The sequence below is a fragment of the Vombatus ursinus genome, unplaced genomic scaffold, assembly GCF_900497805.2.
Source record: "Vombatus ursinus unplaced genomic scaffold, bare-nosed wombat genome assembly UNPS02014821.1, whole genome shotgun sequence".
Taxonomy (NCBI): Eukaryota; Metazoa; Chordata; class Mammalia; order Diprotodontia; family Vombatidae; genus Vombatus; species Vombatus ursinus.
The window spans coordinates 31778858-31797305 of NW_020954599.1; the positions used below are offsets into that span (position 1 = coordinate 31778858).

General features: G+C 38.1%; 1 protein-coding gene across 3 annotated transcripts in view; it reads left to right on the plus strand.

Annotated features, from left to right (window-relative positions):
• Positions 1-2090: 2090 nt before the first annotated feature.
• The window catches only part of IRF2 (interferon regulatory factor 2), a 133414-nt gene continuing 117056 nt past the window's right edge, over positions 2091-18448 (plus strand). The window contains exon 1 of one of the 3 annotated variants that reach the window (XM_027837400.1): positions 2091-2287. Coding sequence is in view for 2 of the 3 variants with exons in the window: in XM_027837399.1 (XP_027693200.1) it covers positions 3701-3707 (7 nt within the window). In the remaining variant the exon portion in view is untranslated. Of the gene's footprint in view, positions 2288-3403; positions 3708-18448 lie in introns of those variants that run through there. The other 2 variants (XM_027837399.1, XM_027837398.1) reach the window with 2 other exon arrangements.

The following is an 18448-nucleotide window of genomic DNA, read 5'->3' on the forward strand; positions in this document are numbered from 1 at the left end:
CTTGAAGGCTCTGCTTGGACAAGGTACCTCCCAAGGGTACATCATAATCAATAAAAAAAAAACAACTCTATGATAGATATAACTACAAAGATGACTTTGTTCAATGATTCACTTAATATTGAGATCAAATGATGTATCAAACAGGGAGAAGCATGTTTGTCTACAGTGTTTGCCAGTGTCTTGGAGCATGGCATCATACATGAAAAGTGCTTGCTTTGGAGTCAGTTCAAATTCTGACTCTGAGACTTTCCAGCTGCATGAATGTGAGAAAGTCATTTAACTTCTCTCAGCCTCAGTTTCCTCATTTGTAAAATGGGGATAATAACATCTTCCTCATAGAATTTCTGAGATGATCAAATGAAATATAGAATAAGACATGTTGCAAACCTCAAAGTGCTACATAAATTTGAGTCATTATAATTATTATTATTAATCCCAAACAGGATTGTCAGTTGATGGTGAGATTTTTCAAATCCTATTTGCATTGCAAATTGTATCGAGTCCCGGAGCGTTACAAAGCCATTGTCAGTAAAATTAACAGGAATGTGAAAAAAAAATTGGTCTTACCATCGACATTGGGGAAACAGAGAGCAGAAAAAACTGTCCAAGCTATGTCTTGGAGCTAGGTCAGTAGTCCATCATATTATACCATTAACGGGCAATAATAATGATAATAGCTAGCATTTATAGCATCTTTAGGATTGCAAAGCATTTTACATATGTTATTTTACGCATAGGTGCTATTACCCCATTTTACAGAGGAAGAAATTGAGGCGAGGGAGGTTAAGTGATTTGCCCAAGTTCACACAGGTAATTAGTATCGCAGGATGTGAAACCAGATCCTCTGACGTCAGCCAATGCTCTGGGAGGCCTCCTTGAATTGCAAACTGCTTTAAATGATTCCAAACTATCCACTGCTACAAAAAGCCCACCACCTCAACGCCAAAATCCTTCAGGGGTTGCTATATGACTGCAAACCATGAAAGGAACATCTCGAACACCGAAGAATCAGCATTAGAAGTGAAAAGGCAAGAAAAAGAAGGTGCATGGAAGTGCAGTGCATAGAGTGCCGGGTCAGAAGTCAGGAAGACTCATCCTTCTGAGTTCAAATCTTGTCTCAGACAGGTGTGACCCTCTGCCTCAGTTTCCTCATCTGTAAAATGAACTGGAGAAGGAAATGGCAAACCACTCCAGTATCTTTGCCAAATGGGATCAAGAAGAGTAGGACACGACTGAACATGACAGCAACAAAATGTTTACATAGGCTATGACTGGACACTAAAGACGATTTGTCCCCAGGAGCAGTTTAAAAGACATTAGAAAAGACCTATCTAGATGGGAAAGAAGCAAGAATGAGAGACAAGAGATGCACAGCTTAAGCGGTGGATAGACTGGTACCCGGGAGATACGAAAAGGATCATCCAGTTAGGAAGAATTCCAGGAAGGGTTTATGGGAAAAGATGGATTAGAATCCACAGGAGGAGCAAGCCTGGAGCTGCTAGTTTGCCATGATTGGGATGCCTATCCACCAAATAAGAAAGTATCTGCTGTTCTTAAACAAAAACCAAACAAAACCCCCAGTATCCTCATCAAACACAATAGTCTCTTGCCTCCCCTAAGCCCCACCCAGATCACCCTCTTCGCCAGATCACCCTCTTCGCCAAATCACCCTCTTTTCAAACCTTGTCACTTCAGATAGGGAGGGAGATGCCGGGTAGTTTCTGCCACAGCTTCTTGATTGTGGCCTGAATGGAAACCTCTCGATTTCCCTCCCCCTCCTATGTGTTGCAGTTGCAGGTTGGAAGGAAGTGAAAATGAAATTGACTTTTCTGAGAAATGATGAAAGCAGCCCCGTAGGCCAATGAGAGGCGGCGGCAAACTTCCGCACCTCTCCCTGGGCCGACCGATTTCCACCCTCTTCCTCCCCCTCTCCCCAGTCCCAACCCCCCTCTCCCCACCTCCCCGGTTGCACAAGGCGAAACAAACAGGGCCGAGGAGGAAGGGCGGAGGGAGGAGGGCGGAGAGAGCAGAGAGGAGGAAGGAGGAGGAAAGGGGGGGATTTCCAGCCTCTGCTCTTTGCAGTTTCCTCTCCTTGTTTTGCTTTCGATCTGGACTGTTCTCAGGCAAGCCGAGGGAGTAACTTTTAGTTTTGCTCCTGCGATTATTTCCACTGACGGGTTTTCATTTTCCTTTTTTTTTTTTTTTTTTTTTTTAACACAACCCAAGCAACACTTGTGCAGGGTTTACACGGGTAGCTTTGAACAAGCAAGCACACAGTGAGAGAGAGGTAACATTTATTTATTTATTTTCCAAATAATGGTTGTGTCTCTTTGCGAGGGGCTGTCTCTCTATGTCTGCTGGTGTGTTTGGGGGATTCTCGCAGGGGGCATGTCTATGAAGACATGTACGTGGGTCTGTGTGTCCTCTGTGTGTGCGGGGGAGCGGGGGAGGGGGTTGACAATGTTGTGGCAGGAGATGCCCTGGCCCCGGAATATTCATCTCGAAGGTGGATCCTCTGCATTTTAGGGGAAGCTGCTGCCTCTGCAGTCGCTCCCCGGGGTGCTTGGAGGAGGAGGCAGAGGAGGAGGAGGAAGAGGAGGAGGAGGAGGTTGGAGGTGGTGGTGTTGGTTTAATTTCACTTTTGGATTTGTAGACGCTGAGAGGTTGAGCCTCTCAACCTCCTTGGACACGGAGGTTGAGCTGCACGTCCCCGCTTGTCGTCCCCGCCGTGGGGTTGTGTCCTTGGGCCGGGGCCATGTCGACTATCACATCTGTCCGGCTGCCCCGGAGGCTCTGGGCTGGGCGAGGGTCGTCGCTCTCCAGGCCTCTACTCCCCTTGCCAGCCGGGCGGGGAGAGGACGAGCCGCCCTGGCACAGTTGGTGAGCCCGCCGGAGGAGCTTGCCCTGGGCCTCTGTTCGCCCGGCTCCCGGGGACAGGACGCTGCGTCCTTCCCCCAGGCCCTGCCCTCGGGCTTGGGGGTCAGCCCGGACCCGGTTCGGCTGCCTGAGCGGCGACATGGGGCTCAAGCCCCCGGACCTAGGGGAGACGACAGGCTCCTGGGGCTAGGCCCCGCCGCGCGCGTGGGGCGCAGCTTGTCGGGTGCCCAGGGACCGCAGCCGGGACAGGCCCAAGCTCCCCCAGGGGCTCGGGTGCGGGGGACTTGACATTGGCTCCGCGCGCGCAGGGAGAGGCGCTGGTTACCCTGGAGCCGCCGCCGCTTCTCCCGGCTTGCCCGGGCGCCGCTCCCGGGCCCGCTCACTGCCTGGCGGGCCGGGCCGGATGGCCCCGCGGGCCAATGGCGAGCCAGCGCCGAGGCCGGCCCTAGAGGAGCCGGCCGGGCCGGGTAAGGGAGCAGGGTACTCAGCAGCTGCCCCCAAGCGTGGGACACCTGGCGGCGGGACCAGAGCCTGCTTGAGGGGGTGAGGGGCACTGCCCAGCCTGCTGCCCCTGCCCCAGTTCCAGCATGAGAAAAGAGTCTTTCTCCAAATTTAACCCTGTATGCTTAGCTCTTCTGCCTCCCCAGGGTAGCCCTAGGGCTGCGGGGAAGTGGGGAAGGGGAAAAGAGGAATTTCCTGTGCTTAAATGAAGCTCCATCGGTTTGGGAAAGCAATGGCATTTCCAGTCTAATTAAGAGTGGCCCAGGCATTGGCTGGCTGCCTCTTCCTTCTCCAAGTGCCGATCAGATTGGATGTGCCTTTGATGAATGGTGAGCGAGGGTGGAGGACAGCTGGATTTCCTGTTGTTGATTTTCAGGAATTAGTAAGGTTGTGGTCAGGCTTTCAGTCATCCATTAATTTTCCTCGGAACCTAATGGTCTAATGTTTTGGTAATAAAGATCTCTGTCAACTCCTTAAACAAAATCCTATGACCTTGGAGTCTTGGGATCATAGGTTTTCGAGTTTGAAGCGACCTGAGATCATTTAGTCCAGGGGTTCTTATACTGGGGTCCTTAGGCCACCCTTCCGCTTCTGAGAACCAGGATGGGAAGAAGTTACATCTTTAATTTCATTAATACTCTAACTGGATTTAGCATTTCCTTCAGTTATGTAAAAGCATTATTCTGAGAAAGGCATATAGAAAAAATATAGACTTCATCAGATTGCCAAAAAAAGACTATGACACACAAAAAGGTCGAGGACCTCTTTTGCTAGTGATAAAACTGAAGCTCAGAGGATTTAGGTAATTTATCCAAAGACAGAGGATAGCAGATCCAGGATTCCAACTCAAAGCCAGTGTGTTTGAATCCCACTGCAGAATAAACGTCTTCTGATTCCAAATTCATTGCTATATCTATTATCAGTGAATCAATGAGTATTTATTAATGCCTACTGTGATCAGGTACGTGCTGGAGATACTCATACAAAAAAAAAAATCTTTAAGAAAAAACAGACCCAAACATTTACATGTTGGTTGCTGGGAATAAAAATACAATAAATGAAATTCTCCACTCTCAAAGAATTTAGATGCTGTCACACTACAACAGGCCTCCAGGAATGATGGAGGTTTAACTTGTATGAGGAATGATAATCCATCAGCCAATCAACTAGCATTTATTAAGTACTTCCATGCTCCAGACACTGGGTCTGGTCTAGGGGTACAAGTACAAGTGGAAAATACAATCCTAGCCCTCAGTGTGTGGGCCCTGGAAAAACTCATAAAAACAGAGGTCAAAGGGTGAGGGGAGGGGAAACAGAAGGGTCAGGGAGCAGAGGAGATGTGGAATGGTGGCCAAGTCCAGAAAATGAAGGATGCAAATGGATGGTCTGGGGTCCTTCCCAAAATGGGAGAAGGTTGTAACAAAATATTGAAAAGAATGTTGCTGAGAGGTGATGATGCTGCCTCACCATTAGACAAGTCAATTCAGCAAACTTTTTTTTTTCTTATGTTCTGCTATGTGCAAGGCATTACAGAGAACAAAAAGAACCTCAAGAACCTTGCATTCTGCTGGACACATGAAATGCTTTTCATATGACAGTCAACATAGAGCATAGGGAGGCAGTCTGATGTGGGTAGAAGGTTGCCTCTGCACCAGGAAGACCTGTGTTCAAGTGCTACCTCTGATACATTCCGTAGACAAATCAATTATCCTCCCAGTTCCCCAGGCAACTCTCTGGGACTGTTAAGTTATAGCTGATTTGTTCCACAGTGATGGAAGGAATTTCCACATTAGAATTCTCACAGGGATGAAATTCCAGATCCACACACAAAAAAGGGGGTGGAGTGGGGCACAGACTATCCAATTTCTGAATTCATAGAATGTTAAGAGCTCGACAGGTATCTTTACTATTCTCTCATCCTCTGGTTATTATTATTATTCTATTTTCTAGGACAAAATCCTACTTTAAAAGTCACAAGTCCTATATGAAGATAGTTGATAAGAAGCTAGGCTATTTCATATTTAATTTGTTTGCTCTTACATACCAACATTCTAATAACTGCCTAAATGTGTGTATGTTATTTAAATGACTGGTTCTTATTGTGAGCCCTTTGTTTGGAGACTAGCCTCTTCAGCTTTGAAAATGGTCTCAACTTTTCATTGAGCTAAATAAAGTCTAATTGGCATTCAAAAAAAAATGTGACCTGTTCAATTAAAAATGGTATCTTCATGTGTATCATCCAAACATAGACCAACCAATCAGTAACTATGAAGCTAGCTTCTTGTAAAGTCATGAAGGAAGACTATTAAGAGGGAAAAACTGCCAATGTGAGAGCTAATGCTTTTTCCCAGATAGTTGTCAGCTTTTGGTGACATGCAGGCATTAAAGTTGGCTAAGTTCTGAAAAACCTTTAGCCATCTATTCCAGGTAGAGCCTCTGACAATGCATTTCCATTCATGTTTTCTTAAAATGTCATGTTCCATCTAGAGATACATTTCTTTCCAAGCTGGATGTTTGACATTTAATTTTTAATTTACCTTTGTACTTTTTCTAGGAGTACTCCAGCTAGTTAAATCTTTACAACTTCAACTGATAATCTTAGAAAAAACAGTTATTGATTTCAGTAGCAAAGACCAGGACTTTGTGATTAGTGAGTGATTATAACTTATAGGTTAGTTATGCAAGAAGTTGAGTGCAGTGGGAAGCCCTAAAATGTAGCAGTATATAATGTATAATTGCTGTGATGTGTGTTGCTATAATAAGACCTTTTATGTTAGAGCAAAATTGGATTTTGGTTTTCATTTTTCCACTTGACATAGGTAACATGTTTTGGTAATAAAGATCCCTGTCAACTCCTTCACTTTTTTTTCTTGGGTTTGGAAGTAATAAAGAGATCATTCTGTACTTCAGGACTGACATTAGAAATGCCATCATAATCATACCAGGTACACCTGAGGCAAGCCATGGCAGAAAATTGAGTTGTCACAATGAAATGATAGCATTGTGCACCATGTCTACAGATTTCTGGCTCCTGAACAATGATGTCATAATAAGAACTATCCCCATTCTGCCTTGCTCTGTCATCTGCACTGCTTGGTTTAGTTGGTAAATATCATAAAGCATTACCACTAATTACAGATTAATACAAACTACCTTCCTCAATTTTGGAGAGCTCAGCATTTGATCTGCATTTATTTTTTTCTCATTGCCTAATGGGTTTGGTTTCTTATAGTTATTTATTTAAAGGAATTAATTCCTTAAATTCTTTTTTTTTTTTTTGAAGAATCCTATCAGGTATCATTAAAGTAACAAATCCAGGTACTTGTAGAACACAGGAAAATAAACATTGCACTGGATTAAATGCTTATTTTTCCCTGGCTATAACATTGAACATAAAATTTAGAACTGGAAGAATTTTGCTCTCTATGGGTAAATATAGACAGTAAAGAATTAAGCATGAAGTGTTTTATGTAAATGCATCAAGGGAAATGTTTAATTATGAAATACAGGACTGTTTGAATTTTCTCATGTTAAAATGAAAGATAGCATCCATCTCTGTTCCTTTGCTTTGGTGTCTTCCAGCTTGCATAGGAACTGGGGGGGGAGTCCCCCATCATCATCATCATCATCTCATTATTATTAATCAGGCTCATTTGAACTTGACATTTTACAAAGCCTGCTGAACAGACTTGGTCAAATTACTGTGGACACTAAGACAATGAATCAGGGGAAAGAACATTGATCTTGGAGTCTGGATACTTGTGTTCTAGCCCTGATCTTGCCATAACTAGCTTGTGTCAGTGGTGAAATTGTATAACTTCTCTGGGTTTAGTTTCCTTATTTACAAAATAGGGGAGCTAGATGAGATGTTCCCTAGTGAACTCTGAATAGCTAAAATTCTATTGTCTAAATTTCTCTGTCCCTGGTTCTGTGTGTACACTATTGAACCAAAGCAGTCGATCCTTTTCTGATTTTGTAACCCTTGATCATTTAAATAATTGATATGTAAACATCACTAACCAGTTTTGATAGTGTTGGTTCAACCTGCCTTGAAAAGAAAATACTGTTGTGGCTGAGAGGGAAATTTTGGCTCTTCCGTTGAGAAGGATCAGCAGGAAGGGAGATTTGTTTTGTGAGACTGGTTCTTTGTGAAGAGAGCAGTTTTGTTATTGTTGTTGCTTTGTTTTAGCCTCAAACTCCCTTTTTATAGGCTTTGGGGATTCATTGTCTACCGGGAAAAAAAAAGAAAATTAAAGGTTGAGTGAGGAGCCTCTTTGTCTGCATTGGTGTCCCAGGTCCTGGGTGCTTTCCAGCTTGACCTGTCAGTGGGAGGAATGGACAGTTGAATGTCTCCCATCCCATTTGAATTTTTACTAGACCTGTCTTAATGGTGAGACCTATTTGGCTCAGGAAAAAAAATGTTTTAGTTATAGTTTTGTGGAAGATGTCTGCTCTACTTTCATAGTGGATACAGTGCTAGACTTGGAGTCTGGAAGACCTGGTTTTAAATCCAGCCTCTGATATTTACTAGCTGCATGACCATTAGCAAATTACTTTTAACCTCTTTGAGCCTCAGTTTTCTTACCTGAAAAATGGGGATAATAGTACCTTTAAGCATTTACCTCACAAGGTTGCTATGAGACTCAAATGAAATAATATATACAATCTCAACATTGCCAACTTTAAAGCACTTTATAAATATCTATCATTACTAGTAACAATAACTACTATTTATAGAGTTCTAACTGTTGGTACTGTATTGTACTTGTACAACAAATTAAATAAAAGGAAAAAATGTATATTCAACTTGATTTGACTCAATTCAATTAGATTAAATTGAGGGTTGTCTTTTTTTTTTTTTCTTTAAATTAAGCCTACTGTGTGCCTAACATTCTGCTAGGCCTATAGGGGTTGTAAAAGAAAGGCAGTGTATCACTGGTTTTCAAGGAGCCCGTTACACTTAAAAATTATTGACAGCCCCCCAAAAAGCTTTTGTTTTTGTGGTTTACATATGTTTATAGTTACTATGTTGGAAATGAACTCATCTTAGCATTATTAGAGATAGCTAGGTGGTGTAGTAGATAGCACTGGGCCTGGAGTCTGGAAGACCTGAGTTCAGTTCCTGACTTAGATACCTAGTAGCAACCCTGGGCAAGTTACTTAACCTCTGTCAGTTTGTTTCCTCATTTTAAAATGATTTAAAATAATAATAATAATGATAATAGTAATAATAATAATGATAATAATAAGGACAATAGAGCGATAGTATGAGGATCCGATGAAGTAAAATACTTTGTGAACCTTAAAATGCTATAGAAATTAAAATAGTCCTGACCTCACAGACCCTTTGAAAGGGTCTAGTAGGGTGTCTCTTGGACCACACTTTGAGAACCAATGCTGGAATATGATTATTTCTATTCCTCAAGCCTACTAACTATTGTTTTTCTGAGTTCACAGTTTGTGATGCAAAATGAACATTTGATTGGATCAGACATCCTACAGAATATGGCCCAAAGGATTGAGCATTTAAACAGATATACAGCACTTGTACATATATACATATATATAGTATGGCATTTTGTCAAATGCTTTGCAATTTTGAGGTAGTTTTTCCCCTGCTTAAAATGGATTTATGGAGAGAGGGAGAAAAGCTAGCAAAGATGAAAGGAGAGGGTTTTTCTGACACCTGGACAGGGGAATGTGGTTGAAGACAGAGAAAATGAAGATAGCCACAGTCTAGGTGGATAGTAAAATGATGTCTCCTGAATGCCTGGAATATAGAGGTAAGCTAGCAAGCAGGCACATTTACTTAAGGGAAATTATTAAAGCAGCTTGTTTTAGTGGAAAGACTGGTACACTTTAGGTCAGTATCCCAGTTAAGTCAGTAAGTATTTATTAAGTGTTTACTGTGTACCAAGCACCATGCTTAATGCCAGGACAATAAAAATGAAAGACAGTGCATTGTAATAGAAGGAGCCGTCACAGTAAAGGGGGCTGAAAGGGAAGCTGCCTTGGGTATGGTATTAAAGTCTTGACCTGAGCACTTCCTCAAAATGTAGGTTCCCAGAGAAACTTATCAAAGGGAAAAGGGTTCCCCAAGGGTGCACGGATCTTACAAGGTGAGACCTGTGTGACCTTGATCTTTTCACCTATAAAACTGGAATATTACTTTGAAAACATAACACAAAGCAGTTGTGAGGAAAGTCTTTGGAGACTTTAAGGTCCTACAGAAATGACTATGTAAATGAGAATTATCATTGCTATGTAGTAGAGAATGACTGGTTGATTTGGAGTGTTGTTTGTCCTCTTCTCGAGGTCCTCTTCTCGAAGAGGACCATGACATCAGGAAGAAGAATTGGATTTAAGTGAGGGAGGGCTGTGCAAAGCCACCAGCTTCACTCTCTCTGCCAAAGCCATCTAGTCCAGTGGCAAGATGTAGATCAGGAAGACTGGAGATGGCCCTGGTTGCTGTGCTTGGCCTTTTTAAGCTAAGGTCTTCCTCAGGTCTCAGTCTGTCTGAGGCAACACCCCGTTCAGTGATTAAGACTAGGTGAAAATGAGGCAAAGAATGGCCTTTTTTACCTAGTCAAAAAAAAAATATAATCAGTCTGAGATGGGAAGACCCCCTGGGTTTCTGACCAAAATAGAGATAATTGGTATTTACACTCACTCTGAGCCATCAGAATCCAAAAAATGACCAAGTGAGGCTTGGTCTGGGACCTCTTATTGGACAATCAATGAGAACCAGAGTGATTTGGGTTTAAGGCATGGTCCATAAAAAAGAAATCTAGCTGTAAGAAAGGAAGGAAGGGAGGAAGGAAGGAAGAAAGAAAAAAGAAAGAAAAAGAAGGAAAAAAAGAAAGGAAGGAATGAAGGAACTTCATTGCCCAATGAACTTCATTGCCAGTTGGATCCCCAATGGGGCAGCTACTACTACTCACAGGTTGTTGTTTGTCCTTTGTTCTTGAAGAGGACCATGACATCAGGAAGGAGATGTCATGACTTGCAAGTGAATTGGATTTAAGTGAGGGAGGGCTGTGCAAAGTCACCAGCCTCAATCTGTCCGCCAGAGCCATCTGGGTCCAGTGGCAAGATATAGATCAGGGCGCCCTGAGATGGCCCCCTCCACACTATGATGAACCACATCAAGAGAGGCCTCTGGTGGAGGAGGCCAGTAGTACAATGACATATTTCGGATATATCTCAATGAGTCCCTGAAAATCTTCATCATTATCTTTAGCAACTAGACATTTTATCTTGTGCTTAAATAAATTATACTTTTAATTTTTAAATAACTTTATTACCATGAAGTAGAAAATGACTAGATAATTTGGAGTAGCCTTGCTCCAAAGACCCTTTGGACAGGCTGCTTTTACGTAGTGATAATGACTCACCTAAGAGATTATCCGTAAGCTTTTGTGAGTTAGGAAAGTAGTGCTGTTTATTGTAACTTGGACAAAGTTGGGAGCTAGGTTAGAGGTATCAATTTTGTGTGGTACTTTTTTGGTGCCTAAGTCTTTCATCGTCTAAGGTTCCTTCCATTTCTAAATATCTAAGCTGTGACACCACATGTAGAAGAGACTGGATTTGTCATCTCTGCCTTTAAATTCACACCTGAATTCAGATCCAGAGAAAAGATGTGGACATCAAATTTCTTTTTTCTTTTAGATTATTGTTTTTAATAAGAGGATAGATAAGGTAATTTCTAAAGTCCTTTTCAGCTCTAACATCTATATTCTCTATTTGAGTATTTGTTGTTCTAAATCCCCTGCAAATTCTAACACTTACTAGCTATGTGACTCCCGACAAGGCACTTAACCTTTGTGTGTCTCAGTTTTCTCATCCCTAAAGTGGAGATAATAATAGCACCCACCTCTGAGAGGTTTTTGTGAGCATTAAATGAGATATTTGTAAAGTGTTTTGTGAATCTTAATAGCAGATTTTAATTTTAATAGATTCTAGCTATCATCATCATATAAGTTCTCTTCTGACTCTAAAATTCTATATTCTCAGTTCTCTTCCAGCTCTAACACTCTATATATCATAAGATCTGTTGCAACTTTAACTCCCTGCCCTTCTAACTTCTTAAAGTCTCTTTACTCAATCTCTGACATTCTACATTCTGAAGCCCCTTTAAATTCTGGCATTCTGCTATATTCCAAGTCTTCTAGCTCTGACATATGATGCTTTAAGGTTCCTTTCAGCTCCAACTTTCTATATTCTGTATTGTTGTTGGGGTTTAATTTTTTTTTTCGTTAATCTGTTCTGTTTTTACATTACAAACATTTACAGATTACTTCCACTTTGTGAGAGGTCTTATAACAAAGTTAAACAGCTAAGTAAAATTAATAATTCAGTGACCTCATCTGAAAGTGCAGGAAACACACATCTATAGCACACCTCCCCCTCCCAATTTCTCTTTTAAAAAAAAAATGAACAGAAATCTATTTATTCTCCCCTCCATTGTGCACCTTATTAAAAAAAAAGAAATTTTTTTTTGTAACAAATGTTTAGTCAAGCAAAATATTCTCTCAATGGCTGCATATAAAATACACACACACACACACACACACACACACACACACACACACACAGAGTCCCTCATTAGGGACCCTAAATCCACCACCTCTCTGTTGTGGATAAATGTTCTATCATCAGCCTTCTAGAATCATGAACTGTCATTCTCTTGATCATAGTTCTTACAGCTTTCAAAGTTTGTTTTTTAAAGTGTTGTTGTCATCATAAAAATTGTTCTTCTGGTTCTGCTCATTTCATTCTTCAATTATAAAAGTCCTCAAAGTTGTTCACTTTTAAGATATAGTATGAATTATTCTCCTGGTGGTGCTTCCTTTACTCTGTTTTAGTTCATCCAAGTCTTTCTATGTCTCTGAAAGCATCTATTTCTTTGCTTCAACTTAATTAGCCAGTCCTCAACTGATGGTCATCCCTTTAGTTTCCAGGTGTTTTTTTGCCACCACAAAAAGAGCTGTTATAAATATTCTTGCACGTAAAAGACCTTTTCCTCTTTCTTTGATCTTTTTTGGGTATGCGCTTGGCAGTGATATTAAGGGGGTTGAAGAGTATGCACTAATGAGTAACTTCTTGAGTATAATTCTACATTGCTTTCCAGAATGGTTGTGCCCATTCACAGATTCACCTACAGTATATCAAAGTAGCTATTTTCCCATAGGTCCTGTCCAAAATTTATCATTTTTCTTTTTTTATCATCTTTGCCACACTGACAGTTTTGAGGTAGAATCTCAGAATTGTTTTAATTTGCATATCTCTAATTAGTAGTGATTTAGAGCATTAATAGCCTGGGTTTGTTTGTTTTTTTATGACAACAACCTGTTCGTCTCCATAGACAATTTAGCAATTGGGGAGTGGCTCTTTTTCTTATAAATTTGAACAGTTCCACAGACATATATATATATATATATGTATATATATATATATTGTATATATATGTATATATATAATATGTGTGTGTATATATATAATATATATGTATATATAATATATATATACATATATATTCAGTTCTATACACATACATACATACTGTGTTGTATTTAGCTTGATCTGTTTATCTATATCATAGAATTGATACCTTTATCAGAGAAAATTGCAGCTTAATTTTTCCCCCAGTTAATCATTTCTCTTTTAATCTTAGCTCTATTAGATCTGTTTGTACAAACCCTTCATTTTATGTAATCTAAATTATTCATTTTATCATTTATGATTCTCTTTTCCTTGTTTGGTTTCAAAACATTTTTTCCTATGCACAGATTGGGTGGATAATTTTTTACATATTTCTGTAATTTGATTTTGATATGGCCCTTTACATCTAGGTCAGGTACCCATTTGGAGCTTTAAGGTATGAAGTGTTGGTCTAAATCTAATATCTTCCATATTGCTATCCAATTTTCCCAGCCATTTTGTCAAATAATAAGTTCTTATCCCAGTAGCTGAGGTCTTTGTGTTTATTGAACACTGAGGTATTAGATACATTTGCTTCTTTATGTTGTGTATATATCTAATCTTTTCCACTGATAGATTTCTTTATTTTTTGACCAAATTAAAAAAAAATACTACTTTTTGTTATAGTTTGAGATCTGGCACTTCAAGGCCCCCTTTGTTCCCATTTCTTTATTATCATTCTTAAGATTCTTGCCCTTTTCTCCTCCATATCAATTTCAGTATTATTTTTTTTCTAGTTCTTTAAAGTAATTCTTTGGTAGTTTAATTGATATGGCATTGAATAAGTAAATTAATTTAAGTAATATTGTCACTTTTATTATTGATTATGCATGAGAAGTTAATATATTTCTAATTTAGGTCTGTATTTCTGTAAATAGTTGCTTATAAATGTATTTCTATAGTTCTTCAATGTATCTTGGACAGTAGGCTCTCAAATATTTCATACATTGTATAGTAATTTTAAATGGAATTTCTCTTTCTATGTGTGAGGAGGTTTTTCTGGTATTATGTTGAAATGCTGATGATTTGTGTGGATTGATCAAGTCGGCTGACATTAATTATTGTTTCAATTAATTTTTGAGTTGACTTTTAAGGATTTTTAAAGCATACCATCTTAACATCTGCAAAAAGGGAAAATTATGTTTCTTCTTGAATTATGATTATTCCCTCAATTTCTTTTTCTTATTGCTATAGCCAGAATTTCTAGTATTATGTCAGATGGAAGAGGTGACAATGGACATCCTTGTTTTACCATTGAATTGATTGGAAAGGATTTTTGTTTATTTCTATTACAAACAATGGTAGCTCTTAGTCTGAGATATATACTAGTTATCATTTTAAGGAAAGATCCATTTATTCCTATGTTTTCTAATCATGTTGAACAGAAGTGGATGTTGTATTTTGTCAGAAGCTTTTTATGCATGTATTGAAAATGTGATCTTTTTTCAATTTGTGACTAATGTGGTTTATTGAGCTTATAGTTTTCCTAATATTAGATCCAACCTTGAATCCCTCATATAATTCCAATCTAGTCATAGTGTATTATCCTTGTTATATGTTGTTTTAGCTTTTTTAGCTAATATTAATATTTAAAATGTTTTCATCTATGTTCATTAGAGATATAATTTTCTTTTTCTGTTTTGATTCTCGCTGGTTCAGGTGTCAAGATCATATTTGCATCCTAGTGGGAATTTGTTGGGAATCCGTTTGTGTGTGTGATTTTACAGTTTATGTAATATCACAATTAATTGTTTTTTGAATATTTGATAAAATTCATTTGTCTATCCATTTTTTGTTTGGAAGTTCCTTTATGGTTACTTCAATTTCTTCCTCTGGAATCAGATTGTTTAACTTATTTCATTCTTCTTCTTTTAATTTGAGTATTTTATATTTTTAAAATATTCATTTACTTCATGTAGGTTTTTTAATTAGCATGTAATTGAGCAAAATAGTTTCTAAGAATATGCCTTATTTCTTATTAAATTGTGAACTCCTTTTTCGTTTTTAGTACTGGTAATTTGGTTTTCTTCTTCTTTTTAACCAAAAAACTAATGGTTTATCTATTCTATTTTTGCCCTAAGAAACCCCAAACTCCTATTTTAATTTTTAATTTTTTTCTTTTTAATTTTGTTTATTAATTTCTACTTTGATTTCAAGGATTTCTATCTTGATGTTTAATTGTGGTTTTTAAATTTGATGTTTTTCTAGTATTTTTATTTACATTCTCAATTTATCAATCTGATCTTCCTCTGTTTTGTTAATGAAAGTGTTTAGGGATATTTTCCTGTAAGGACTGCTTTGGCTGCATCCCCCAAATTTTGGAATATTATCTCATTATAGTTATTATCTTTAATGAAATTATCTATCATTTTTATGATTTGTTCTTTTAATCAACAATTCTTTAAGATAATTTATTTAGTCTCCAGTTGCTTTTTTAATCTTTTTAGTGACCAACTTCAATATAATTTTCTGCTTTCTGTATTTGTTTGTAAGAGAGTTTATTTCCTCAGTCCTGATGGAATTTGTAAAACATTTACAGTTGAGAAATATGTACACTCCTTTCTATTTCCATTCAACAATCACCAGTGCTTTATCATATCTAATTTTTCTAAAGTTCTATTCAGGTCCTTAACTTCTCTCTTATTTATTTTGTGTGTGTGTGTGTGTGTGTGTGTGTGTGTGTGTGTGTGTGTGTGTTAGATTTATGTAAGGCTAATGAATAAATCAAGGTGCCTCATGATTATAGTTTGTTTGTTTCCCCTGTAATTTAGTTTTTCTTTTAAATATTCAGAAGTTAAAATATCAGGTACATATGAGTTAAATGTTGAAATAACTTCATTGTCAGGCTTTCCTTTTAGCAAAATACAGTTTTTCTTTTTATCTCTTTTAGTTAAGTATTTTTGCCGTTGCTTTGTCTGAAGTTATCATTGCTACCTCTGCTTTTTTTGTTTTTAGCTGAGGCATAATAATAGATTTTGCTCCCACCCCTTATTTTAACCTTGTGTGAGTCTTTATGTTGCAAGTGTGTTTCTTGCTAAGAACATATTGTTGGATTTTGCTTTTTAGTACATTCTGCTAGCCTCTTCTGTTTTATAATGGATTAATCACATTCACAGTTATGCTATTTAATCATTTATGTCTCTCCATTCTCTTATTACCTTATACTTTTTCTTATTGTATACCATTCTATCTTTTTTTAGTTCATTAGTGCCCTTTTCCCCCCCTTTTAACCTTCTCTTCACTATTCCCTCTCCAAGCTTGTTTGTTTTACTTATGACTAATTCTTCCCTGAATCTACCCTCTCTCTTACATCTTTCTTTCCCCACTTCCTGTTCTTATCAGTATCTCTGTTGAATTTAAAGTATTTGTACACCAAACTGTTTGTATTCTTCCTTGTGTTCTCCTTGCACAACCCATTTATGTATCTTAACAAATTCTCCCATTTTCTTTTAACATATCTTCCTTACCCAGGCCATTTTCTTTTTTCTTATATCTTCAAAACTTAACAAAACTATTTATAGATCTTCTCTCTCACTTGTCTGTCTCAATAAGCTCTTGTGACATTAACCCTTTTACAATTCATCCTTAAAAAATCTCTTCATATTGTTCACTTATAGTTACATTTTTATTTTTTCTTCACTTCCATATTTTTATTTTGAAGTTTCTTTTTACACTGTCTTTTTTTCTGTCAGGGACATTTGAAAATGTTTTACTGAAGGTTCATTTTTCTCCTAGGATTATTCTCTGTTGCTGAGTAAGTTTTTTTTTTGTTTGTTTTAGACCTTTGTCTTTTGCCTTTTGGAATATCTCATTCAAAATGGTAACTGGTAAATCTCAGGTGATCCTGATAGTAGTTTCTTGAAATTTGGTTTTTTTCTTTCTGGATGCTTATAGTATTTTTTCATTTGTAAGTTCTAGATTTTGGCAATGACATTCCTGGGAGTTTTTATTTATTTACTGGGAGTATTTATTCCCGGGTTTCTTTTGGGAGGTGTTTGGTAAGTTCTTTCTATTTTCACATTTCCTTGTTCTCTTACGTCTGCACAATTTTAAAAAAATATATGATATGCAGCTTTTTTTTCCCCTCATGGATTTCAGGTAATCCTGTGACTCTTAAGTTATCTCACCTTGATCTGTTTTCCAGGTCAGTTGCTTTTCTTTTATTTTTCATTCTTTTGACTTTGCTTTAAGAATTCTTGTTGCATTCTGGAACCATAAATTTCCATTTGATCCAGTCTGATTTTCAGGGAATTTGTTACTTGGTAAGGTTTTGTTCCTTTTCTGTTAAGCTATTAATCATTTTCTCTTCTCTATCCTCCATAGCTCTCATTTCTTTTGTATCTTTTTTTGTGCTCCTATCATTTCTTCAAAGAATTCTAATTATTCTTGTGAGGAAGCTATTTTTTTCTTTGTGGTTTTGATTATATATTTTTTTGAGTTATTTTCTTCTAAATTTGTTTGTGTCTTGTTCATCTCTGGCATCACAAAAGTCCTTTTTTCTTCTTTTTTTAATGTTCATTTTTGGTGATGAGGCCTCCAGAGTTGAGATCTTAGTCTCCCATACTAGGGAATCAAATCAATTTGAAGACCTTTTCCTATACCCTGTGTTCTTTAAGCTTTTTTCTTTTTCTTGGCTAGGCAGTGGGGTTAGGTGACTTGCCCAGGGTTACACAGCTAGTAAGTGTCAAGTGTCTGAGGCCGGATTTGAACTCAGGTCCTCCTGACTCCAGGGCCAGTGCTCTATCCACTGTGCCACCTAGCTGCCCCTTTTAGTCTTTTTTCTTAATTATAGGCCTGTTTTTCCTTAGTTGAATGAAGTTCTTTCCTTTGAATGGGGAGAAAGGAGAAACTTTTAATTTAATTCTCATTTAAATCTGAGTTTGCCTTCTTATGGTAGGGGGAGACCTTGCTGAGATGTTTTTCTTGAGTGGGAAAGAGGAAAAAGGTTAATGTCCTTTTCTTCCACAATCTTTTTTTATTTTTATTTTTTAAATTCAGCCTGAATGGAGGCTTTCCCCCGCTCTCTACACTGAGGTTGTTCTTTTTTTTGTTTTTTGTTTTTTAATCTTAATAGTGAAGTTTGTCAGTTTTACCTTGGTCCCTCAGGGGATTTTTTTCTCTTTGGCAGTTGAGGTTTTTTTTTTTAAATCAACTGTCAACTGGAGTTTAGTCTTTTTTTTTTTTAACTTCAAACTGAGGTGTGAACAAATTACATTGCAAATATATAAAACCAGAAACACCAAACAAAACAAAAATAAAAATCTAAGCCCATCAAGAAACAATAGACTTCCTAATCTGACTTCCTAATTTAAATTGACTTATTTTAGTCTAGCACATATAGATTTGAATATGGCACAGAATGAAGTTTGATGGGCAAGAGAAATAGGAAGAGATGCCAAGTGATTGACAATTAGATTTCTGCTGGAGAACCTCAGGAATAGTGCAGCTGAAAACAGATTCTGTTTGTATTAACAACTCAAACCCACACTCCCTGTGCAAGGCACTGTGCATCAGTAATATTGAGAGACAGACCTGGAAACCAACTCTAAAGCCTCCTCCCCCTCTCTCTCCTCAATAGGGATGCATTGCA